Source organism: Anolis carolinensis, chromosome 5 (assembly GCF_035594765.1).
Source record: "Anolis carolinensis isolate JA03-04 chromosome 5, rAnoCar3.1.pri, whole genome shotgun sequence".
Lineage (NCBI taxonomy): Eukaryota > Metazoa > Chordata > Lepidosauria > Squamata > Dactyloidae > Anolis > Anolis carolinensis.
Window position 1 is genome coordinate 98,198,420 of NC_085845.1, and position 25,257 is coordinate 98,223,676.

General features: G+C 39.2%; 1 protein-coding gene across 2 annotated transcripts; it reads left to right on the plus strand.

Annotated features, from left to right (window-relative positions):
* Window positions 1-928: 928 nt before the first annotated feature.
* fam118a (family with sequence similarity 118 member A) lies at window positions 929-23,533 on the plus strand. Of its 2 annotated transcripts, none has more exons than XM_003221407.3 (9): window positions 929-1,104; window positions 5,053-5,110; window positions 7,515-7,767; window positions 11,518-11,739; window positions 14,671-14,799; window positions 16,075-16,360; window positions 19,718-19,750; window positions 20,142-20,225; window positions 22,848-23,533. In XM_003221407.3, the coding sequence occupies exons 2-9, from the start codon at window positions 5,055-5,057 to the stop codon at window positions 22,889-22,891; spliced, it is 1,107 nt and encodes a 368-aa protein (XP_003221455.2). In that variant the 5' UTR covers window positions 929-1,104; window positions 5,053-5,054; the 3' UTR covers window positions 22,892-23,533. The 2 variants fall into 2 exon arrangements, with proteins under 2 accessions (XP_003221455.2, XP_062839661.1); XM_062983591.1 differs by lacking the exon at window positions 929-1,104 and adding an exon at window positions 3,135-4,511.
* The last annotated feature ends 1,724 nt before the right edge of the window (window positions 23,534-25,257 follow it).

Sequence of the window (25,257 nt, forward strand, 5' to 3'; positions counted from 1 at the left end):
TATAAATGCCATTTTCTAAAAGGTTATGATTTCTAAAAGATCGTGCTTTTCTAGTTAAATCAAGGAAAAGTTTCATGAGAACCACTAACCCCTTTAATGTTCCTCCAACAACAGCAGAAATATCCCCTGTAGGCACCAAAATCGGGCAATTCCAACTGAAAACATGGCTCTTTAGGCAGGCCTTTGACAATGACTAGGTTTGGTTCTCAACCAGTGGGTCCTCAGGTGTTTTGACCTACAACTACCAGAAATCCCAGTCAGTTTACCAGCTGTTAGGATTTCTGGGAGATGAAGGCCAAAAAATCTGGGGACTCACAGGTTGAGAACCATTGCCTGAAATGACAAATTAGACTGGAACATTAAATTAAGTTATGATTTTACAAATGAAGCACCAAAACATCATGTTATACAACAAATTTGACAGAAAAAGTAGTTCCATATGCGGTAATGCTATGTAGTAATAATTACTGTATTTACGAATTTAGCACCAAAATATCACGATGTATTGAAAACATTGACTACAAAAATGCGTTGGATAATCCAGAACGTTGGATAAGCGAGACTCTACTGTATGCCGAAATTTGATTACTGGAGGGGTTTGGGCGGAACTGACTTTCCTTTTCCACAGCCAGGGAAACTCTGACCTCCACCAATGATGGACCTGAGGCGACTGACTCACCATAGTGGGAGTTGTAGCTTATCCTACAGCCAGAAAGCACACTGAACCCCACCAATGATGCAGCCAGAGCAAACTCACTCCAGCATCGGCCAGAGTTTTTCGTGGGCAAGGAACCCTTCGCTAGCCACTTCCTTCCTAAATGTAGTCCTGTGGAGTCCTTGGCGGTCTCCCATCCACGCAGCTAACCCTTGACTTAGCTTCCGAGATCCGGCTGCCCTGATTGGTCAACGCCACCCACTCGGCGGGGGCTCGCGAGCGGCGCGCGCAGTTGCCTGCTTCGGGACCTGCTGATGCTGTGGACTTGCAGGGGCTTCTCGGGACAGGAGGCGCTCGCGCTGCCTTTCGGCCTCTGAGGAAGAGGAGGAGTTGCGGGTCTCTTTCTCGCCGGATCCGGCGGAGGAAGAGCAGAGCAGCTGCGAGGCCAGGTAAAGGGAAGCGGGCGGTGGAGAGCCCGCAAGGACCTGGCCTCTGTCGCTGAGCTCTGCAATTCAGGCAGGAAGGGCCACTTGGCAGGACTTGATTGATTTCTCAAGCTAAGCTATAGATAGGATTAGACAGTGTCCGTTGAGCTTTTCCTGCCCTTTCCGTCCTTGGGAAGAGGAAAGACTTCCATTCCTTTGGTCCCAGAACGCCCCTTGTTTTCCTTTCCTTAACATTAATCATTCTCATAGGAGCCCCCGATGGCGTAGTGGGTTAAAACCTTGTGACTTGAAGGTTGGGTTGCTGACCTAAAGGCTGCCGGGTTCGAATCCCACCCGGGGAAAGCGCGGATGAGCTCCCTCTATCAGCTCCAGCTCCATGCAGGGACATGAGAGAAGCCTCCCACAAGGATGGTAAAAACAGCAAAACATCCGGGCGTCCCCTGGTCAATATCCTTGCAGACGGCCAATTCTCTCACTCCAGAAGCAACTCCGGTTGCTCCTGACACGAAAAAAAAAAGCTAGAGTCTTCTGTGTAGTATATTCTTGTTACTGTTTGAGCCCTGAAATCATGGGAAATCGTGGTCTTGAGCCATAAATTCCATCTGTCTGTCTGGGTTGTAAAGCATTGGTTGGCTGCATGTGGCTGCTGGTTTATTTACTCTCTCTTCGGATGTAGTTCCTAGTTTTCCTTTGAGAAATCTTAGCCACGTTAGCTGAAACATCAGGACTTGGCATCGGGATGCCAAAGAGCACTGCCCGAGGTCAAATAACAGGTTGTCATCATTGGTCAAAATAGCAGTGCTAATGTCTTCTATTTTTAGTTGCCAAGTCAAAGAGTAGCTCCTGTGTCATGCCCTTTCTTAAAGGATGGGTAAAGGCCTAATTACACTAAAGGCATCAGATGTTGTCTGATCTTGGAAGCTAAGTAGGTTCAGCCCTGGTTAATACTTGAATGGGAGATCACTGACAATGCAAGGTGCTGTAAGTTATATCTCAGAAACTGGCAAAACCACTTCTGAGTATTTCTGGCTTAAGAAAATCTTATGAAATGCATGGTTTGCCATCAGTCAACAGCTGACATGAAGGCACAAAGATGTACACGCACACACTGTAGTAGTCTAAACAAATCTCTACTAGATTTTTGTAGTTAAAATAGAGTAGTACCTGGCTATCAGTAGTTCAGCTAACAAAAAAAAGTAAAGGCACAGCTTTAGGGGTTTTTTTATATTTTGTATTTAGGAATGATAATTTAATAAATGTGTTTGTTTAAATAAATATATATATTTTCAAGTCGCCTATCTTCAAGTGGCTATTCCATTAATTTTATAGGGTTTTCTTGGGCAAGGAATACTCAGAGGTGATTTTTCCAGTTCCTTCTTCCGAAATGTAGTCTACAGCACCTGGGTTCATTGACAATCTCCCATTCAAGTAATAACTATAAGTAGACCTTTTTTTAGAATTAGATAGGGTCTAGTACAGTAATTACAGTAATCTAATCTTTTAAAGGAAAAGTCCAAAAAGCCCAAGGTGTGCCAGTAATACTGGATTCTGCCCTCTCCAGCAGCTTTTGTCTTGTAGCATATAAACAATTTTCAGTTTGTTTTTACTCATCACTGTACCACAGCATAATTGTGAAATTCCAAATTATAAACATGAACAAAAGATAATAAACCTGTGTCTTAGTTTTAACACTTCTGTCTCTAGGTAAGAGAGTTTGCATAATTGTATACATGCTCCCACCACAATTATTCATGAGGAAGTCATTCAACATTATGCTCATGTCAACACAGTGGTCTGCTGCTTTCTGCTTCTAAGGAGTGGGATATTTACTATACTTTTCGAAGATTCAGTGCCATGGCTTCTGAAGTGATTTTTTTTTTCATGTCAGGAGCGACTTGAGAAACTACAAGTCGCTTCTGATGTGAGAGAATTGGCCGTCTGCAATGATGTTGCCCAGGCAATGCCTGGATGTTTTTGATGTTTTACTATTCATGTAGGAGGCTTCTCTCATGTCCCCGCATGGATCTGGAGTTGACAGAGGGAGCTCATCTGCGCTCTCCCCAAATTGGATTTGAACCCGCAACCTTCAGGTCAGCTACTCAACCGCAAGTCAGCAGTATTGCCAGCACAAGGGTTTTACCCATTGCCCCATTGGAAGCTCCTTGAAGGCATTACTCCTCCTGAAGTGATGTCTTGGTTGGATATTTGCTGGATAACTGAGTTAATAAACAGTCCTTTGGTCATTTCTTGACACAAAACTGTATCATCCATTTTCCAGCTGTGCTAGTCCTCCCACCTCTCCAGTTGTCTAATTCAGAAATTTCTTGCCTCTGCTATTGATCTGATTCCTTCTACTGATGCATCGATTGAGAATGCAGCTTTCCCCTTTGATATTCAACCCTATTGCCTTTAAAATATGGTGTGCTACAAGGCTCCCTCTTGTTATTTATGCTATTCAATATCTATATGAAGCTGCTGAATAAGTAATAAAGGAGTGGATCTTCAATAGTATGCTGATGACACCCAGATCTACTTTTTCTTGTCGTCAGATTTGGCTGAAGCTGTGCAGATGCTGGTCAGTGCCCGAATGTTGTAATGGGCTGAATGTAATAAACAGATTCATTACAGGGTGCTGTTGTTCAGTGCGGACTTGCCTTTGTATTCATCTGAGAGAGTGTGATTTGCCAGTGGTCTCCCAGTGCTGTAGGTATAGGATCATTTTTAAATTTCATTTTTATTGCTCACAGTACAGGAAGATTGATGCCATCTTTAAGCAATACAAAGAGGCCTGTTTGAAACATCTAACACAACCCATCTAGTTCTTTTGGCTGCAAATGTAGGTCTGGATGTGTATGCAGTATCTGGTGCTCAGGATACTGAACAGCATTGCTGAGACATCATTGGATATCTCTGTGTTCTGTGGATTTGTATTTAATAAATGATGGAAATGACGGTGGCTAGTTTTTGTGAATACATTTTTAATTATACAACAGCGGATTATCTGTCTCTTTTCCTTAACACTCAGCAACTGAAAGCTTTGTGGGCCAAATTCAGTGTGCCAGTAGTAAACAGGTTTGTTTTTATTTCTGTGCCATTCAAATAAATAATGTGGTCATGTATCTGACCGCATTTTTACATTATAAAGGCTAAACTGATATGAGCAGCTGCATTCTGTCTCTTCCCCATCTTATGCAGTCGTGCTCTATGACTTGTGACCTTTTTCCCACATAGTCTGACTCACTTCTGACAGTATAGTCAGACCGGAAAAAATAGTGTATTGCAGCAATATCAGGAGAGTATAGATAACCCAACCTTGCTTATGAGCCCAAGCTCTTCTTAGTTCCACTGTTGGAAATCTTTGTGGAAACGCTTCAGCAGAGACTTGGATAGGACTGTTAGTGGAGCAAAACGTGAGTCCTACAACAGGTATAGAAGGCATTTTCATATAACAGGAACACAAAGTTTATAATATAAGAACAAACTTCCAAGATATTGCAGCATATTCTCAGCAGCTTCCGGAGAAGTTCCCCCCATGACAGCTGCCCAGTGTCTTTCATTGCTAGTGCTAGGAGTCTCCATTATGGAAAATAGTCTAGGATATCATGTCTTCACATCACAACCTCTCAGTTAAGACCAAAGCCTTAACAATAATACTAATAGCAATTAATATAAGGTAAAGATATAAATACAGCAGTTGAGCACAGTAGCAGGTCTGGTGTTTGCAATTTACCACACATAGGTGAGACTTTGTTCTTTAAATGTGCAATAATCTCAGGGGTATTTTTGCACAGTTCAAGAATTTTCATCATGTTCATTTTTCTTAATACATTTGGGTCTCTACAGAGGTAGCTAGTCCAGTTGATTGGCCCAATTTTTAAAATTGCCTTCTTTGTCGATCAGTATTTCATTCCCAGTTAAAGTCTATGGAATGCTTGTATTCTTATTTCCTAGGAATGAGAGACATGGATTCAGCTGAAAGGACAACAAATCGAAGTGAACAAAAATCAAGGTAAAAGTAGCCTGATCAATGTCATACATTGTTTCTGACAATGTTTTTAAATGTCATTGTAATTTGCAGAGTATCTTATGTGCATTTTCAAACTCTATGTTGTTCATGCGTATTGCCATTTTGTAGCTGTTTGTCTGGCATATAAACGGAAAAACCCTATGGAAAGCTGTGTAATTCTACCAAAACCACCTAGCCCCCCTCCCATTATTATTACTGTTGGTTGGACAGACTATTTAATCTCAATGGCAACCAAAAAGGAAATGCTAAAACAGTCCATTATTTTCTATAGGGCCAGATGGAAACCCATTTGACTTCTAACCCAGTAGCTGCAGAGGTGCCCACTTTGGCCACCTTTAGTGATGCACAGTGAAAACAAACCCAACCACTCCTTCTTCTAGCATGCTGCAGTGGCTGAACGAATAAGTCAGGTGTTGGGAATTTATGGACTTCTATATACAGTAGAGTCTCACTTATCCAACATTCGCTTATCCAATGTTCTGGATTATCCAACGCATTTTTGTAGTCAATGTTTTCAATACATCGTGATATTTTGGTGCTAAATTCGTAAATACAGTAATTACTACGTAGCATTACTGCCTATTGAACTACTTTTTCTGTCAAATTTGTTGTATAACATGATGTTTTGGTGCTTAATTTGTAAAATCATAACCTAATTTGGTGTTTAATAGGCTTCTCCTTAATCTCTCCTTATTATCCAACATATTTGCTTACCCAACGTTCTGCCGGCCCGTTTATGTTGGATAAGTGAGACTCTACTGTATTGCCCTGCTCAACAGTGAATGGTATGGGATCATAAGGGCTATAGTACAGCAATATCTGGAGGATCACAATTTTCCAGCTCTGGTCTACATCTGCTTGTCTGAAACATTAAGATACAGTGGGCACGTGTTTACAAAGGGACATGTTCAAAAGGTTCAAAGTGGCAAAGGGCATCCAGATTCACCAGTATTCGAAGAGCATGTGGCAGCAGATACATAAAGATCTGCATGAGGTTTTTTTCATGTCAGGAGTGACTTGAGAAACTGCAAGTTGCTTCTGGTATGAGAGAATTGGCCGTTTGCAAGGACATTGCCCAGGGGACGCCCTGATGTTTTGATATTTTTACCATCCTTGTGGGAGGCTTCTCTCATGTCCCCTCATGGAGCTGGAGCTGATAGAGGGAGCTCATCCGCGCTCTCCCCAGGTTGGATTCAAACCAGCAACCTTCAGGTCAGCAACCCAACCTTCAAGTCATCAGTCCTGCTGCCACTGTGCCACCGGGGGTTCCTATACATGAGCGATATCTCTGTAAATAATCTCAACCCCAGTGAAAAGACTAAGGATTTCATCACATTAAGACTGGAATTCGTCGCTCATTGTGGCAATTCCAGTGGGGCCTGGAGTGTGGGGTGAGGAACCCCTGCTCCGTATTGTCCGGCTCCCCCATTGCCCCATCCCATCCCATGGGGGAAGTGTCCACTGCCCAGGTTCCCCCATTGTTGCCTATGCAACACGGGAAGCCTCCGTGTTGCAGCCACAGCGTGGGACCTTACCACACTCTCTCTTCACTTGTGCCACGGAGCCATGCTGGAAGTAAACCTATGTTGTGGGATGGGAACCGGTGGCCTCTGTGACACAAGTGAAGAGGGAGTGTCATGGGTAAAGGTAAAGGTTTTCCCTGACGTTAAGTCCAGTCATGTCTGACTCTGGGGGTTGGTGCTCATCTCCATTTCTAAGCCAAAGAGCCGGCGTTGTCCGTAGACACCTCCAAGGTCATGTGGCCGGCATGACTGCGTGGAGTGCCCTTACCTTCCTGCCGGAGCGGTACCTATTGATCTACTCACATTTGCATGTTTTCAAACTGCTAGGTTGGCAGGAGCTGGAGCTAACAGCGGCCGCTCACGCCGCTCCCGGGGTTTGAACCTGGGATCTTTCGGTCTGCAAGTTCAGCAGCTCAGCGCTTTAACGCACTTCGCCATCGGGGCTCCTGGGAGTGTCATACAGTGGACAATTTTAGCCATGTGATGAGGTCATAATAGTGAAATCAGAAATGTTTTGATTTTTGACTATAGTTTTCGAGTCCGTCCAAACAGTGCACCATGGGACTTCTTTTCTGCAGTCAACTAGAAGTAGAATTAAAATGCTGATTTGGCACAACACAACTAGTTATGCCTTTCCCCATTGCCATTATCCTATTTTTTTTTAAATCATCATCAGCAAAAATCCTCCTTTAAGTGAATTAAATGCTTGCTGTTTTCCAAAATCTCTACGCTAACACTGCCCATTCTTGTCACTGACCAAATATTTTTTAAATCTGTTAGACTAATAAAACAATTATATGGTTGAATATAGGTATGTTCAGCATGGCCAAAGATAGATTATATGCTTGGTGTCTGCTGTCTAGGAAATTTTTAAAAAGTCTTATACGGAGGCAACCCCAGGAGCTTCTGTTGGTAATTGGAACCGGCGTGAGTGCGGCTGTGGCGCCAGGAATTCCAGCCCTTTGCTCTTGGCGGAGCTGCATTGAGGCCGTCATCGAAGCAGCCGACCAGCTGGAAGTGTTGCATCCAGGAGATGTGGCCGAATTCCAGAAAAAAGTGGTCAAGGAAAGAGATTTGCTTGTGGTTGCCCATGACCTCATTCGAAAGATGTCACCAGTGAGTGTTTATATATTGCTTTGTAGTGATTCTGAATAAATGCTATTCCTGATGTGTCAATAAGCACATAAATATGTGATGGTGAGGGCCCTTCCTTTGCCTTCCCCATATTGGTACATTATTGAGTCTGTACTCTGTCGAGTACATGCTGTTCCATTGTGTAGACTAATCTGAGAAACATCTACCAAACAAGGGTGTAATGTATCACAATATTATCCAGGATTTGTAGTCTTTACTTGTGGGACTTAAAATACACCATTCACAATGACTGTAAAAGATGGCTTGTCTTCTTCATGACACATGTCACTTCATAGCAGTTTTCAAAAAATAATTATCTAGCACATTAATCTTTGTTCTACCAAGTGTTTGACTCTTCAACTCCCAGAAGCTTCAGCTAGTATGACTGACTGGGAGCTGAAATCTGAAACACCCGGAGAACTAAAAGTAGTAGATGGATAAGTAGTAGAATAGAATAATGCAAAGAGCATTATTCTTGATTATTCTTTTGGAGCTAGTTATCAAGGGATGGGTTTTGCGTGCTTTAATGTTATATGAGGTGTACACTTATGGTGTTAAATAAATTGATGATGATGTTCATCATTATCATATAACTTGAGGAGCTGGTAAGTCAAATGGAATTGGTGTGTTTTGCGAACTGAAGAGGAAAAGAAAACTGCCTCTGGCTGTTATAGCCCTGGTGAGTTGTTTGCAATTTTTCCTGTCTTAATTTGGAACAGAGAATAGATGGTAATGAACAAGAATAAGGTTTTTATATTACTTATTTTTGTGCCTATATATTTGTATAGCTCTTTGTTCCTGAAGCTTTTATTAATTGCAGAGGCTCTTGCAGAGAACAATTTGGAACCCAAAATATTATAAATTCCAATAACCTAAGTTAGAGTGTGATGTCTCTGAAAGGCTCATTATTTTTTTACAAAAATCTGTCTGTTATGTGCAACCTTAAGGACTCATTTTGAAGGATGGGAATGATTTCCAAAATGTACAGTGTGGAGTAGAAACTCCTAATGTCAACATACATTCGTTCTGAAACGTGATGGATAAGGATATCAAGGTGTTTTGCCTTGGAATTGTTAAACCTATCCAAAATGTTGAGCAATTACATTTGGAACATTGTAATCGAAAGTTTTTTTTCTATTTCCTGGAAAGCTGCTATCTCAAAACATTATGTGTATACTTACTTACTTACTTACTTATGTGTATATGAAATGTGTTGAAAGAAATAATTCCTTATAAAACATTCCTGTTATTGCTATAGGACGTAATGGTCATAAGCATTCCGGAAAACATGGAATTTTCCAGGATGATTGCTGCAATACATTTATCACAGTGACTGTTAGGAGTACAAATAGCTTAGTACATTGTATTCTCTCCCTCCAGTTTATTTAACTGAAGCAAAGACACATTTATCTCACAGAAACCTGTATGGGGCCTGAAATGATCAAAAATCAACTTTATTGATTTTATTAGGCAGCTCTTCTGCTTTCCAAAGCAACTACTTCCAGCCCACTTGCTGGGATAGATATGGGGCAGTAGTTGTTATGTTAACATGGCCCCATCCTGATAATTGAGGACTGAATCAAATTGTCTATAGCCTTTTGGGCCCAATGTGAAAATATCGTATGGGGTGCAGGACAACATATCATCCACTCACTGAAGTGGATTATCTCTACCACCAACCCCAAAAGTTTACAGCAGAAACAAAAAATTAAAACCCAGCCAACCAAACAAATAAATGCAACACAACAATATACAGTGTACTGCCATCCAAGGCCAAACAAGCAGATTAGTCAAATTCTTTCTTTACTCTGTCAGTAATGCCAGGTTCCCATGAAGACAGTGAATGGGGGGATGAGGCAAAGTGGTGGCACCATGTGTGTGACTTCAGTAGATACGTAAGGGGCAGACAGGAGGAAAGAGCATCCATTCCATCTCAGTTCTTGGATCAATCCTGACAGCTATTTCCCGGTCCCATCTGCCCCACAGCACAGCCAGACAACATCCTGGATTAATGCTGGAAAGTTAAAGAACCTATTCTACCCTCAGTTCTACAGAGTTGGAGAAAATAGTTTGTATGTGTAACAGTCACTCGAATATGGCAAAGCTTCCACATATTGATGAGGAATGTGAGCTCGGACAATTTTTTGTTTGCCTTGTGCCCAACGCTTCAGATAAAAGTTTAAGTTATATAGAATTTTGTACAATTCTGTAAAATCCATCACTGTAATTGATTTTTTGGACAATATATGACAATATTTTGAGTTCCCATAACATCACGTAGAGTTATCAAAAGCAGTATCTAGAGAAGGAGTGAGTTTTTATGGTTCTATACAGGTAGCATGAAAGGGCATGTGGGTTGTCATTTTAAATTAACTGCTTTGGTCATTTTCACACTTGAAAAAGTGAAGCTCTCCAAATTAGGAAATTCAACACATCATTGCCAAGCTAGTTGAAATAAAGTTGTCATTGAGCCAGAGATTTTAGAGATTTGCAAGTTTCCTCTAGTGCCCCTGAAAATCACTAGCTGGGGCTCTGTGATTTATATTTGCTTGCATGCAAGTACTCAACTCTCAGGCTGTTGAGTCATTGTCCAAAATAATGATGATGATGATGATGATGGTGATAATAAACTTTATGTATATCCCACCCCTTCTCCAAAAGGACTCGGGGTGGCTTACAAAAAAATTAATATAAGACCAAAGCAAGAGTAAAAACATAATACAAATGACAAAATTAAAAAAATAGCAAACTAAAGTAACAATATCATAATAGAATACACAGATTAAATTTTGCAGGATTTCAAGACCTATTGTGCACCAGGGCAAAACCAGTTCAAGCCAGTTGGTATTTGTACAGCTATAAAAACCCTCATCATGATAAGTTATAGTTAGTCATTTCCGAACGCCTGCTTCCACGTCCATGTTTAGAGTTTGGGAGAGTGTTTTTTCATTTGGGAAACTTGTTCTCCTTTGTAGACAGAGATCAGGAGTTCACACATGCCTTCCTGGATCTCTGTTGTTTGTGTTCAGAGGCTTTCTACATTCATGTGAAATCCCAGCGGGCTGCGAGCAGCTGTCAAAACCCAGTCCTCATGATCCTAGTTGATTGTAAATACATAATCAGGCCAAGAGATGTCTTAGTAGGATTACTTCTGGCTGTTTGAAGCTGTGGGTGGCAGAAGGCAGCGATCTGGGAATTTTTCTTCCACTTGATTTTTAATCTCGTGCATATTTGCAAGGGGGGTTTTGTATCAAAAAGACATCCAAAAAAAGTAACTTTTAACCCTAAATATGATATACAAGGAATTAAGTCAGGCTTGCTGCCAATCAAAGGTGCATACAGTAACAGCCTGAAACAATCAAAGACTTAGAGAACCTGCTTGTTTGGCAAGCCTAAAACATCTGAGACTTCTTGGTACAGAACTGTGGTTGGCAAAGCATAGCCCGTAGGCTACATATTGCCCTATAAGCCATTTTTATGATCCTAAGTGGAACCAATGTATATATTTTCTGTATATATAAAAGTCAATGTATATACTCAACATATTTGTATGTACATTTATACCACAAAGGCTTCTACATGGTCAACTTGGAAACCAGGCTACAATCTATAGGCTTGCAGTAATGTTAAGAGCGCTATGCATTTGGTGGCTTCATGGTTTAGTAAAACTTTATGAAAGCTTTGTATTATATGCATTTTCTTTCTTTGTGATTGTATTTTTTTTCTCCCCAGCGCACAGGAGATGTTAAGCCAAACTTTTTCCAGGATTGCCTAATGGAGGTCTTTGATAACTTGGAGCAACACATTCAGAATCCTGTTCTCCTGCAGGCAATCCTCCGACTCATGGAGAGAGGCACAATGGTGCTCACCACCAACTATGATAACTTACTTGAAATTTTTGGTCAGCAACAAAACAAACCCATGGTTTCACTTGACTTGAAAGATAAGGACCAGGTATGATAAGACTGGTAAAATATGCTTTGAGAAATGATCCAACTCCACTCTATGTTTAGAAAACATACATCATTTAACACTGGTATCAAGGGTGCAGTGCCTCCCAAATTCTTCTGCACAAACATAATAGAAACAGATGAGAGAATAATGGAAAATCTGTTTCTTATAGACTTGCAGAAGAAGAAATCGCTTATTCAATAACCCCAGGACAGCTTTTTTAAAAACTGCATTCTTATAATAGTGTAGGTAAAGCTTTAAAATGTTCTCTAGATAGACAGATTTTTTTTTCGTGTCAGGAGCAACCTGAGTTGTTTCTGGAGTGAGAGAATTGGCCGTCTGCAAGGACGTTGCCCAGGGGACGCCCGGATGTTTTGATGTTTTACCATCCTTGTGGGAGGCTTCTCTCATGTCCCCGCATGGAGCTGGAGCTGATAGAGGGAGTTCATCCGTGCTCTCCCCGGATGGGATTCGAACCTGGCAGCTTTCAGGTCAGTAACCCAACCTTCAAGTCATTTAGTACACTACACCATCTGGGGGTTCCGATAGACTGATATTAATCTTTTTTTTCCCAAGTGATCTGTGTCTTTTCAATCTTAAAAGTCCATAAAAACAGCAAAACCAAAAGGCTGAAGATAGATAGACAGATATTAATCTATCTTCAGCCTTTTGGTTTTGCTGTTTTTATGGACTTTTAAGATTGAAAAGACACAGATCACTTGAAAGAAACTTGGCTGAGGTCTTGCATCAGGAAATAATAAAACAATGCCTTAGATCCTATCTGACCCCTGCCAACACCTACCTTTTATATGCTATAACTTACCCACCCCCCAGTCATTTACTGGCCAGCCAAGTGATGGAATGTGAGGTGGAAATTGAGAAGTTCTAATACTTAGAGAACCCAGAGAATGACTTGTTGCATACAATAAAATGCATACATTAAAACACATTACTATAAAATACACATATTAAAATGCATAGTAGAAAGATTACAATACAGTATTATTTTAACTACTGTATTTTAGTTGAGCCAAGATAGGATGCCAGAGAATAGGTTTTTTTATCATTATGTGAGGGAGGATGAGAATTCCAGCCTCCACAATAATAACAACAAATAAAACCCAGCATATTTCACTAACGAGATGCCATCCTCTATTACACATGTCATTGGAGAAGTTAATGTAGTCAATTTGCAGTGTCGACTATTAGAAGTCCAACAACACTTAGCAAGGAAGAGTCAAGTATGCCTCAGAGTGAACAGTAGTAATAGGATCAGATATTTTGAGTGACCCAGTGTTATCCCTCTTTGTCCACCTATCCTGACCCCCATGATGTAAACTGATACTCTTAGGGATGTTTCTCCTTAGAATGGAGCTTCTCAGCATTTTGAAAAGCTTTCCTGTCTTAGCATGTTCCCATAATAATACCTTTAGTTTCTTTCTGCAAGCCATTGGTGTCTTTGCTCCTTAATCAGGATCTAATTGCTGCACATATTCTCTGCAGCAATAATAATAAAAATAATAATAATAATAATAATAATAATAATAATAATAATAACTAGTGCAGGTGGTCCTGGTGGTGATCGGCACACTGGGTGCCGTGCCAAAAGATCTCAGCCGGCATTTGGAAACAACAGACATTGACAAAATTACGATCTGTCAACTGCAAAAGGCCACCCTGCTGGGATCTGCGCGCATCTTCCAAAAATACATCACACAGTCCTAGACACTTGGGAAGTGTTTGACTTGTGATCTTGTGATATGAAATCCAGCATATCTATCTTGTTTGCTGTGTCATAAATAATAATAATAATAATAATAATAATAATAATAATAATAATGATAATAAATGTATTGTAATACCCTGCCTCAATCTCCCCGCAGGGACTCAGGGCAGCTAACATGAGGCCAAGCCCAAAATTCCACAATAAACAAAATAAAATACATTCATAATAAAACAAACATCATTGACATTTAACATTGCATAAATTAAACTAAACATTTTAACAACAGTATAATGGTGGATAAACCACCAAATAAAAACAATAGAACAGATTAAAATAATAAAAGGCTGGGCAGTAGTGCAAAGAGTTCATGATTAAAATCTAATGAGGTAGATAAAAATGCTGTAGTCAAGAGGAGAAATTTGAGGTGGGAATAAATGAGGATAGTAATTACCAAACAGGGCAGAAAAAACCAATACATTAATAATATCAATGCTGAGGAAATTATTAGGCTGAGAGGTGGCGCAAAGTCAACTTGAAGGCACCATCAATGACATCAGAGCAGCCAAGCCAATAACATTTAAGGGATGTTACCTGATAGAAATAAAGATCCTCAAGCCTGAAGATGACAAAGCCTCTTACAAATCCCTGGTACAGCTGGTTAATTAGGGTGGATCCCATTTGTCTTGCTCAAGTGGATCTTCCTGTAAGAGAATTTGCTTCTAGGAGGAAGCTGGATCGGTTGGCTTGTGGTTACCCTCAATAGTTCTTTTGAAATATTGTTATCTTCCACTGAAACAAAAAGGAAAAGAAATAGAATAAATTATTTTTTGACTTTTCATATTATATTAATATGGAATATAACCATTCTGTAGATGCTTATTAAAAATACCTAATTGCAGAACGTTGCATTAAATTAAACATTTATAAGCCTATTACTGTTACAGCATGACCCCCATTTTGCAGGGATCAGAACTCACCCATTTATCCACTTATGGCCTCTCTAGACATTTCATCAGTCCATCAGGCCTCATGATAAATTGCCAATTGTGAGGTGCAGTCTTGAGGTTGGGCATTTCTGTTCAGATTTCTGTAACCTCAAAACACTGGAGGGAGCATATAACACAGTTGATAAAAGAAGTATATCATTCAGCTTGACCCCCTTCTTTACGGTATGTGGCAGTGTTAACAAACTGTTTGGCTTTCTTTAGGTTCTCCAGTGGGCAAAGGGACATATCCAATACGGAGTCCTTCACATTCATGGTTTGTATACCGACCCCTGTGGAATGGTGTTGGATCCTTCGGGATATAGAGATGTTACTCAAGATGCCGAGGTGATGGTATGTACCTTGAGATCAGAAAACTATTTTCTCGCAGGCTACACAACCTGAAAATCAGCAAGGCTTTGAATATAGACTTAAGCAGGAACTGAGTGATAGGATCAGATACACAGTATGAATAATGTTTTAGTTAGGCTCATGACTTAAAATTTCATGTCCCATTGTATGGCATAGCACATGTTTATTTATTTATTTACAGTATTTATATTCCGCCCTTCTCACCCCGAAGGGGACTCAGGGTGGATCACATTACACATATAAGGCAAATATTCAATGCCATAGAACAGAGACAGAGACAGACGCAGGCACTGGGCTGGCCTCGAACTCATGACCTCTTGGTCAGAGTGATTTGTTGTGGCTGGCTGCTAACCAGCTTGCGCCACAGCCCGTTGTTGTTTCAAGGTTGCAGTTGGGAGTTTGGTGGGGTGAGGGATTTGCACTTTGTTTACAATGGAAAGATATGAAGGCGTTTTGTCGTATAAGTGGAAAGAATTAGACTTCTGTACTTTGCATGAAACCCTGCTTGCATTAGTAATATGAATAGAATGTCCCCTAGTGAGTGGCTTGCGCCATTTCTTGTACATGAGTAGAAGTTACATATTTTGTTTGGCTACACTTTAAAAACTGGTTATACCACATTTCTGATCTTTGCCCCATTTTTATGATTATCTTTCTCTGATGTAATTATAGTAACACTGCTGATATGTATATGCAAAACATATGCAATGTATGGAGATTAAGGTAAAGGTAAAGGTTTCCCCAGATGTTAAGTCCAGTCGTGTCCGACTCTGGAGGTTAGTGCTCATCTCTATTTCTAAGCCGAAGAGCCGGCGTTGTCCGTAGACACCTCCTAGGTCATGTGGCCGGCATGACTGCATAGAGCGCTGTTACCTTCCCACCGGAGCGGTACCTATTGATCTACTCACATTTGCATGTTTTCGAACTGCTAGGTTGGCAGAAGCTGGAGCTAACAGCGGGCGCTCATTCCTCTCCCCGGATTTGAACCTGGGACCTTTCGGTCTACAAGTTCAGAAGCTCAGCACTTTAACACACTGAACCATCGGAGGCTCAGTATTTAGATTATGTAGAATAAATCAGTTGTAACTGGAATAGGAAACCTGAAGGCCTCAAACTTGTTGGTTTCAGCTTCCATCAGCCCCAGGCAACATGGTCACAGATCAAAAATAATTGATGCTGTAGAATAGCTTCCTCTTCAGGGTTTTTATGTAAAATGTCTTGAAATACCTTGACTTGTAATTTTCCTTTGCCTTCCAGGAGACTCTGCAAAACCTGTATCGGACAAAATCTTTCTTGTTTTTGGGCTGTGGGGAGACCTTGCGCGATCAGATATTTCAAGCCCTCTTTCTATATACTGTCAAAAACAAAGTGGATCTCGAACATTACATGTTGGTACTTAAAGAAAATGAGGACCATTTTTTTAAACTACAGGCAGACATGCTTTTACACGGCATAAAAGTCGTCTCTTATGGGGATTGCTTTGAAAGTTTCCCTGAGTATGTTCAAGATCTCACAACTCAGATCTGCAAACAGAAGAGCCCAGGTACTGTGTACAGTATCAAAATATATTATGTCAAGACAACTTTTTCTGTCTTCCATTTACCTTATGCATGTTTCAATTATTTTCAGGAGTAAAAAGTAATTACTTTATGTTCATGGGAATCTGTTTTGCAAGAAATGTATTATTGAAGAACACTAGGAAGGTTAATTTAATTTTTTTATATTCCTTGATGAAGGCTACAGTACAATTTCATACTTGGAAGTATTAGATCTTGCATCTGTGTCTCCTTTACAGTGCTACTGTTGTCTAAGGCCTATATATAAGCTGACCTGTATTTATGCTGTAGATTAGAATCACACTGGGGTGAGTTTTCAAAGACCAAAGCCTTATTTGGGCAATACAAAACTGGGTATCCTAAACAAGTGGGGACGGTCCTGATCTTACCAACATTGCTTCTGTTGCTCTCTTGTTACAGTGACCAGCATCATCAGCTTTGGCATGACTGTGCTTTGAGTTCAAATCATTCGTTTTATATTTCATATGAATTGTATTAATTATCACCATAGACTGTATATTTACAGGGTTTTCTACTAATTGCTGCAAACTACATATACAGGATTGCTGTAATGTAGTATGTGTGATTTCAATGTATTTCTGTTCACATATTCTTATTTGATAATACTGTTCCATTAAGCTAGTTTTTTACTGTTTCAGCTGTGGGTATTATTTATTAATTATGATCGGTATTGTTTCTGAGACTTTTTTTTAGTTTTGTTAAGTTAGCTGTCAACAGATGTAGATAAGAACAATTAAAGACAATCTTTTACAATGTTAGATTTATATTAAGCTAGCAATAAATAAATAAAAATATCCCAAGAGAAATATAAAAATTAATTTTATTATTACTTGTTATTAATTGATATCAAGTCAGCTTATTGTGATGGTCTGATTACAAGACCTTCAAGGTTCGGCAGATTTAGGATTGCGGCATCCTTGATTGTTTTTTATAAACCTGTAAGCTGTTCATCCTCTTTTCCTACTCTCATTTTAGAGAGCATTAGCTTCTTTTGTAATTAGTACTGGGCCCGGTTCTGTTCAGCATCTTTATTAATGACTTAGATGAAGGATTAGAAGGCATGATCATCAAATTTGCAGACAACACCAAATTGGGAGGGATAGCCAACACTCCAGAAGACAGGAGCAGAATTCAAAACGATCCTAACAGATTAGAGAGATGGGTCGAAACTAACAAAATGAAGTTCAACAGGGACAAATGCAAGATACTTCACTTTGGCAGAAAAAACAAAATGCAAAGATACAGAATGGGGGATGCCTGGCTCGACAGCAGTATGTGTGAAAAAGATCTTGGAGTCCTCGTGGACAACAATTTAAACATGAGCCAACAATGCGATGTGGAAGCTAAAAAAGCCAATGGGATTTTGGACTGCACAAATAAGGGTATAGCGTCTAGATTCAGGGAAGTCATGCTACCCCTCTATTCTGCCTTGGTCAGACCACACCTGGAATACTGTGTCCAATTCTAGGCATCACAATTGAAGAGAGATGTTGACAAGCTGGAATGTGTCCAGACGAGGGCGACTAAAATGATCAAGGATCTGGAGAACAAGGCCTATGAGGAGTGGCTTAAAAAGATGGGCATGTTTGGCCTGCAGAAGGGAAGGCCAGGGCCATAGCTGGTGTGTGTGTGTTAAGGGTTCAACCCCCCCACCCCCACCCCCAAAACCTGTTTTACTCCTTAATTTTAACTGGTTAACCAATTTATGAGTAAACCAGTTTTTTTTCACCTGACACATTATGTATGTGTGCGAAATTTTACCCCCCCCCCCCCCCCCCCGGCTACGGCCCTTGGAGAAGGCTAAAAGGAGACATGATGGCCATGAGTGGAAGTCATAGGGAGGAGGGAGCAAGCTTGTTTTCTGCTGCCCTGGAGACTAGGACATGGAACAATGGCTTCAACCTACAGGAAAGGAGATTCCACCCAAACATTAGGAAGGACTTCCTCACTGTGAGAGCTGTTCGGCAGTGGAACTCTCAGCCCGGGAGTGTGGTGGAGGCTCCTTCTTTGGAGGCTTTTAAACAGAGGCTGGATGGCCATTTGTGGGGGGTGCTTTGAATGTGATTTTCCTGCTTCTTGGCAGGGGGCCTCTTCCAATTCTATGATTCTAGTAGTGATCTCTTACAAAGCAGTGTATATAAACCACCTAACAACAAGTGAAAGTATGATCATTATAGGTAAAATTGATTCTGCTTTAATATACAGTAGAGTCTCACTTATCCAAGCCTCGCTTATCCAAGCCTCTGGATTATCCAAGCCATTTTTGTAGTCAATGTTTTCAATATATCGTGATATTATGGTGCTAAATTCGTAAATACAGTAGTTACAACATAACATTATTGCGTATTGAATTACTTTTTCTGTCAAATTTGTTGTATAACATGATGTTTTGATGCTTAATTTGTAAAATCATAACCTAATTTGATGTTTAATAGGCTTTTCCTTAATCCCTCCTTATTATCCAAGATATTCGCTTATCTAAGCTTCTGCCGGCCTGTTTAGCCGGCCAGTACAGTGAGACTCTACTGTATATAGCATCCTGTCTCAGCAGCTGGCACACAGGGAATAACCCATAAGTGTATGGGTTGCTCATCCATGCCATCTATAGAATACATGATTGTATCCCAGTATGCCTTCTAACAAGCCATTACACCATGGAAGATGTTACTACAAGACAGCAGAACTGAAGATGTGAAGGAGACAATGAGGCTGATAAAACAAATATTACTCTTAAGACTATTTCCTGTGTGCCATAGTAATAAAATCCTACTTTTGTGTGATATGGGAACAGTGCATGTAGCATGTAAGGCTACCTGCACTGTTCTTAACCTTTTTTGTCCCATGGACCCCTTTACCAGTCCAGTGAAAACCACAGACCCTTTCTCAGAGTGTAGCGACAGATAGTTTTATGACATGCTTTACATTAAATTTAGGATTATTCAAAATTACATTTTACAATTTTCCAACAATTTCAATCCCTGATCACCTAACATGTGACGTCTCTTCAATTTTTTTTTTAAAAAAATCTGTAACAACTGTAATGTGATATGAAATGAAGGCTACTGTAATTTATTGCATACATTCATATGTGAAGGAAAAGCTAGATTCCATTTAGAAGTCAGAGAAAATATAGATATCAAGTAAGTTGATTTTTTCCAGTTTAAACTCACGGACCCCCAAGAGGTTAGTGGACCCCAGATTAATAACCGCTGATGTAAGGGAAGCATCAAGGGCTCTTAATATTATGCATTTAAAATAGTTTATTTTGTTAATATCAAATTTAGACAATCTAATTGGTCACTTATTTTTTATTACTTCCCCAGATACAGATCGAGTGGACAGCACAACACCTTTGGGTTGAGTATATTTTCACCTGTATTTTGTAATAAAAATATGTAGAACAGAAGTTACCATCTCAGAGAAATCATTTAAAGTAAGAATTCTCTTGTGATTTAGTAACCTATAAAATTCTACTTATTCAAAGTTCTCCTCCTATTGATATTTACAATATTTATTTATTGTGTCAGAAGCGAATTGAGAATGGTTATAATGTATAGAAAAACCACAAACATGAATGTTTCCCAGACCGAGGGGGTCAGGGAGATGCTCCATCTTATATGGATGGCAGTTGATTGTGAAAGTGTTATCATATCAATATTAAGTGAAAGTAGATCAGCTGAGCCACAGTCCTGGAAGAATTTAGTTTTATTATGTTTGTGCAATTTCTAACATTGTTTGTCTTTCCAGGAGCGTCTTGTTCAGACTGTGCAAAGCGAAAGCTAGGAGAAAGTGGCACTGGCCAAACTAAAAGAGCAAGACAACTCAATAATGGTAATTCTTTATCAACAGTTATTTTCTCTTTTCATGGAAACATTAAAGGTGTATTTAATTGTACATTATTCACAATGATGTGCCCTCACCAAGCATATTGCTGATGTGATGCTTGGGGGGAAAAAAACAGAAGAATGTGAAATGTTTTGCTTACTCTAAATGCCAAGTATTATTTAAAATAAGTAAAACAGCAACACATAGCAGGTGAGAAATCAAAACAAAAACAAACAAACAAACCTGGCATGTAAAGGTAGTCCCCAGGTTACAAGCATCTGACTTACAAAAGACTCCTAGTTAAGTACGGGGCTGAGACAACAGGAAGTGAGAGAAATTTACATCTAGGAAGGGAAATTCATTCCGAGAAGAGTTATCATGGGGAAAAGGTGTCTCCATTGAAGCTTTAGCACCAATTCTTGTTTCCACAACACACCAAAAAATTCAAAATATCATAAACAGATTTGATATTACAGTAGAGTCTCACTTATCCAAGCTAAACGGGCCAGAAGCTTGGATAAGCGAATATCTTGGATAATAAGGAGGGATTAAGGAAAAGCCTATTAAACATCAAATTAGGTTATGATTTTACAAATTAAGCACCAAAACATGTTATACAACAAATTTGACAGAAAAAGTAGTTCACTACGCAGTAATGTTATGTTGTAAATACTGTATTTACGAATTTAGCACCAAAATATCATGATATATTGAAAACATTGACTACAAAAATGGCTTGGATAATCCAGAGGCTTGGATAAGTGAGACTCTACTGTATGTTAATTTGGTTAACATTTTATGTAGTTTCTTGCCCCCCCCCCCCAACCTGTGCAGTTGCCAAACCCTCCTTGCTATTGCTTATTGATGCTCAAAGGAGGAGGCAATTCACATGATAAAGAGGCCGCTGACCTGAGCTCAGGAGGGAAAGAAATACGACTTCTCGTCAGATCTTTATTGTCTGTATTACCTCTACTCCCTCCACTCCCTACTGTTGACCCACAATTATAGTAACATCTATTTTGAAGGCTTGAAAACAGCCAGGGAGAGGAAGATTAAGTAAGGGTGGGATAGAAAAAGCTAAAGAATAGCCCCCTGTCCAAAAAGAAATTTATACCTGTATGTCTAACAGGATGTCACTTTCTTGTTTTAGAACAACACCATGCAACAAAATTTGAAAAAATATATATATTCATGGTTTGAAAGTGTTGTTTCCTGATTAATTGTGCAGTACTTACTTTAAAAGTTGTTACACTCCAGAAACGTTGTTTTAGTGGCTGCCACAAACTATGTTGAATTGGTTGAGACTCGATTAAATATTCATTGAAAAGCTATTGCAAAATGTGCTGCAGGATGTCCCACAAAGACAAAGTTTTTGCAGTTTAATACGATTTTCCATGTTTTATGATGAACCAATTAGGAAATGACATTTATAACCTAGGAACAAAGTGTAATCAAATATATTTAAGCAATGTTGATATGACGGAGAACAATTTATTGAACTTTTACCCTAGAATAACATGTTTATGTCTCACAAAACTAAATAAGTAAAATAGAAAATGTTAGGTAGATGAATTTTAAAGGGTTCGTTTTGAATAAAAGAGTTAAATAAAATAGCTTAGAAAACAGTTCTTCTGTTTTGGCACTAACACTCTGGTTACTGCAAGCAAAACTATCATTTTGAAGCAGTGAATTTTTATTTTGCTACTGCTGACATTTATGTTGCAGATGCACATAGCTGTAGACCAGAGCTTTCCAAACATTTCATGTTGGTTGCATACATTTTAGACATGCATAATTTCACAACACAGTAATTCAGTAATTTTACTAGCAAAGCAGAAGTTAATCCAACCCCTTACAACAGATATAGACAGATAGACTGTAATAACATCATGTAAGGGGATACAACATATCACATTAAAAACTTTCATTTATATTTTTAAAAGATATGATTCATTGTTTATTTCATAAAGACTCAGAGTTTTTGTTGTTTGCGTAACACACCTACACACTGCAGCTGATCCACGAACATGTCGCAACCAGTTTGGAAAGTTATGCTGTAGAAAGTTTGAGAAACTTTGTTGTATTACAGTGGCATTTTTGTTTTTAAAATTATCTTACAGCACGCTAAGGTCAAGGAGGGGAAAATGTAAAGCACAGGTTCCAAATGATTTTGTAATGATCTTTGAAGGGGTTACCTCACTCTTTAGGCATATAAGCTTATAATTAAAAGTTATGGATAGACTGCAAACCATTTTCTCTACAAGATCAGGTTTGTGGCTGAAAGGTGACACATTTATGTGAACCAGACCCATTCCCTGGGATAGTCTTGAAAGTGTGGCTAGCCTTTTTCTAGCTGTCATGACTATGCATCTGCATTGTAGTTTGCTATTCTTAGTTAATGAATGGTGGATGTTATATCTTGCAATGTGTCAAACAAAAAAAAATCCCCAAAAGTGGTTTCTGCTCAAGCTTGCAAAACTGGATCTATTAAAGCTTGCAAAAATGTCTTTCAGAGAAACAATTGCTTTCAAACATTCATAGTACGTACTTATTGCAACTGTAATTTTCACTGACCTGCTGCCATGCATTAGTTACTGTTTTAAAAAACTGGTTTTGTTTTGAAAACAGACACTGCTGAAGAATCTGGTCCTTGTGAATATGTGAGGATGTGACTGCAAAACTGCTATATACTGCGATTGTGCCATCTATTTAAATCACAATGAAGAATCATTCAGAGGATAGAGGGAGGCCTAAACTGCTAAAGTTTAACTCAGTATGTGATGAAGTGTCTGTCCTTGTGAACAAGGGTGGGTGGTTTGGGAATGGACTAACTATGTGTAACACTCCTATGTGTTCAGGATATGCTAACTGCAGAAGTGACTTTTAACTAAGTCTGACTTGGTATAACCAAGCTATCTCAGGGATAAAGTATTGCAAGAGGTTTGAAAACATCACTTTGCTTTTAATTTCCTTGACTCCTCATCTTTCCACCTAGTGTAAGCTAGACAGAGGAATATATCTTATTCTAACAGAATGGTTATTTAACATCTTCCATTAGAGTAACTGCATGAGAAGAGTGGGATAACATCCAAAGATTTTCTTCCAAGGGCAAAAAAAGCATGAGAACTGCTAAAGAATTTACTCATTAAACAACTTCTAGCAGTTAAACAAGCACTTGTGGAATACTAATGTTTATTTTCTTTCTGATACTAATGTCATGTGGTTTTTATATTTTTGTAAGGTTTTTAAATAGAACAAATAAAACAATGAGTGCAATTCATTTTTCCTATTTTAATAAATATCTTTCAAATTAAGCAGATAATGTTTTCATTATTCTCAGTGTTTTTGTTGGTTTGAGTGAACTGGAGGACAGCACAAGGGCCATCCAGTCCACTCTCCTGCTATGCAGGAACACATAATCAAAGCATTCACGACAGATGACCATCCAGCCTCTGCTTTAAAACTACTGGAAAAGGAGCCTCTACCACACTCAGAGGCAGCAAATTCCACTGCCAAATGGCTTTTGCCATCAGGAAATTCTTTCTAGTGTTTCGGTAGAATTTCTTTTCCTGTGATTTGACTCCATTGCTTCATGTTCTAGTTGCCAGAGCAGCAGAAAACAATCTTGCTCCCTCCTCAATGTGACAGCCTTTCAAATATTTAAACATGGCTATTATGTCCCCTCTCAGCTCCCTTCTCTCCAAGATAAACATAACCAGCTCCCTCAACCATTCCTCATAGAGCTTGGCTTCCAAACCTTTTTTAAAAATCGTATTTATTGCATTAGTTTTTAAATAACAGAACAATAAAAAAATTTGGAATAGGATGATTCGGAAGGGATCTGGACGGGGATGGGATGGGATGGGATAGGAGAGAAAGAGAAAAAAGAAAAAAAAAGAAGAGGAAAAGGGGGAGGGTGTGGGAGGGAGAAAAAGGGGATAGTAAGGGAAGTGAAGGGGTGGGGTGGGGGCGTTTGTCTTCTGGTCCATTCCACAGGGAGTTTTTCTTCTTAACATTCTCATGATCTATGCTATGGTTAAATTAATCTGTCTGTATATTAAGTTTTCTTTCCTGAAGAAATTCTTGAAATGTTGACCAGTCCATTCAACATCTGGTTTTCTGGTCCTGGAATAGAAAAGTTAAGGAGTCCATGTCCATATAATCCATTATTTTAGTAATCCATATGTCTAATGTCGGGATTTCTTTCGTGCGCCATTTCTGGGCTAGTAGTGTTCTAGCTGCGGAGGTCAGATAGTAGAATATTTTATCTTTATTTTTCCCTATTTCAAAGTCTATGATGTTTAGTAAGTAGTATTCCGGCCTGAGTTTGAACTTCAATTTTAGTATTTTCTGGGAGCGCTCATGTATTATTTTCCAGTATTTTATAATTGGTTTGCAAGACCACTAAGAGTGGAAGAAAGTTCCCACTTCCTCCCCGCACTTCCAACATTTATTATTTTGATTTTTATAAATTATTATTATTATCATTATTACAACATTTATATCCCGCCCTTCTCACCCAACAGGGGACTCAGGGCGGCTTACAATAAAACACACATATAAAAACTGTACAGTACATTATAAATCAGATTAAAAATTATTAGTTTACATCAACATTCGTAAGCACATTCTAAAATACAGGTGGGCATGTTCAAACCTTGCCAATTGCTGGGGTGTGAGATACCAGCGATAAAACATCTTGTATCAGTTTTCTATTACTTTTATTGATCTAGAATATTTTATTTTAGTTTTCCATACTTTCTCCCAGTCCTCTAGTGAGATGGAATGGCCTATATTGGAGGTCCACTTAATCATATTTTCTTTGATCAGTTCCATTTCTGTGTTCCACTCCAGGAGTTTCTGGTATAATATCCTTATTTTTTCTCTCTACTTATTATTGTATCCCATATTTGCTCTTGATGTACGAAGTCTTCCTAATAGCTATCCTTGATCTGCATATATTGAAACCAAGTCAGCTTACTACCTCCTGTTCTTAGTTCCTCTAAAGTTTTTAAAGACCACATGTTGTTCTGTTTTG

Excerpts from the sequence above, each read along its gene's own strand:
- fam118a (XM_003221407.3), top strand. The coding sequence starts at position 5,055 with ATGAGAGACATGGATTCAGCTGAAAGGACAACAAATCGAAGTGAACAA. Across the intron at positions 5,111-7,514 it reads CGAAGTGAACAAAAATCAAG|GAAATTTTTAAAAAGTCTTA; the intron begins GTAAAAGTAGCC and ends TCTGCTGTCTAG. Across the intron at positions 20,226-22,847 it reads AGCAAGACAACTCAATAATG|ACACTGCTGAAGAATCTGGT; the intron begins GTAATTCTTTAT and ends TTTTGAAAACAG.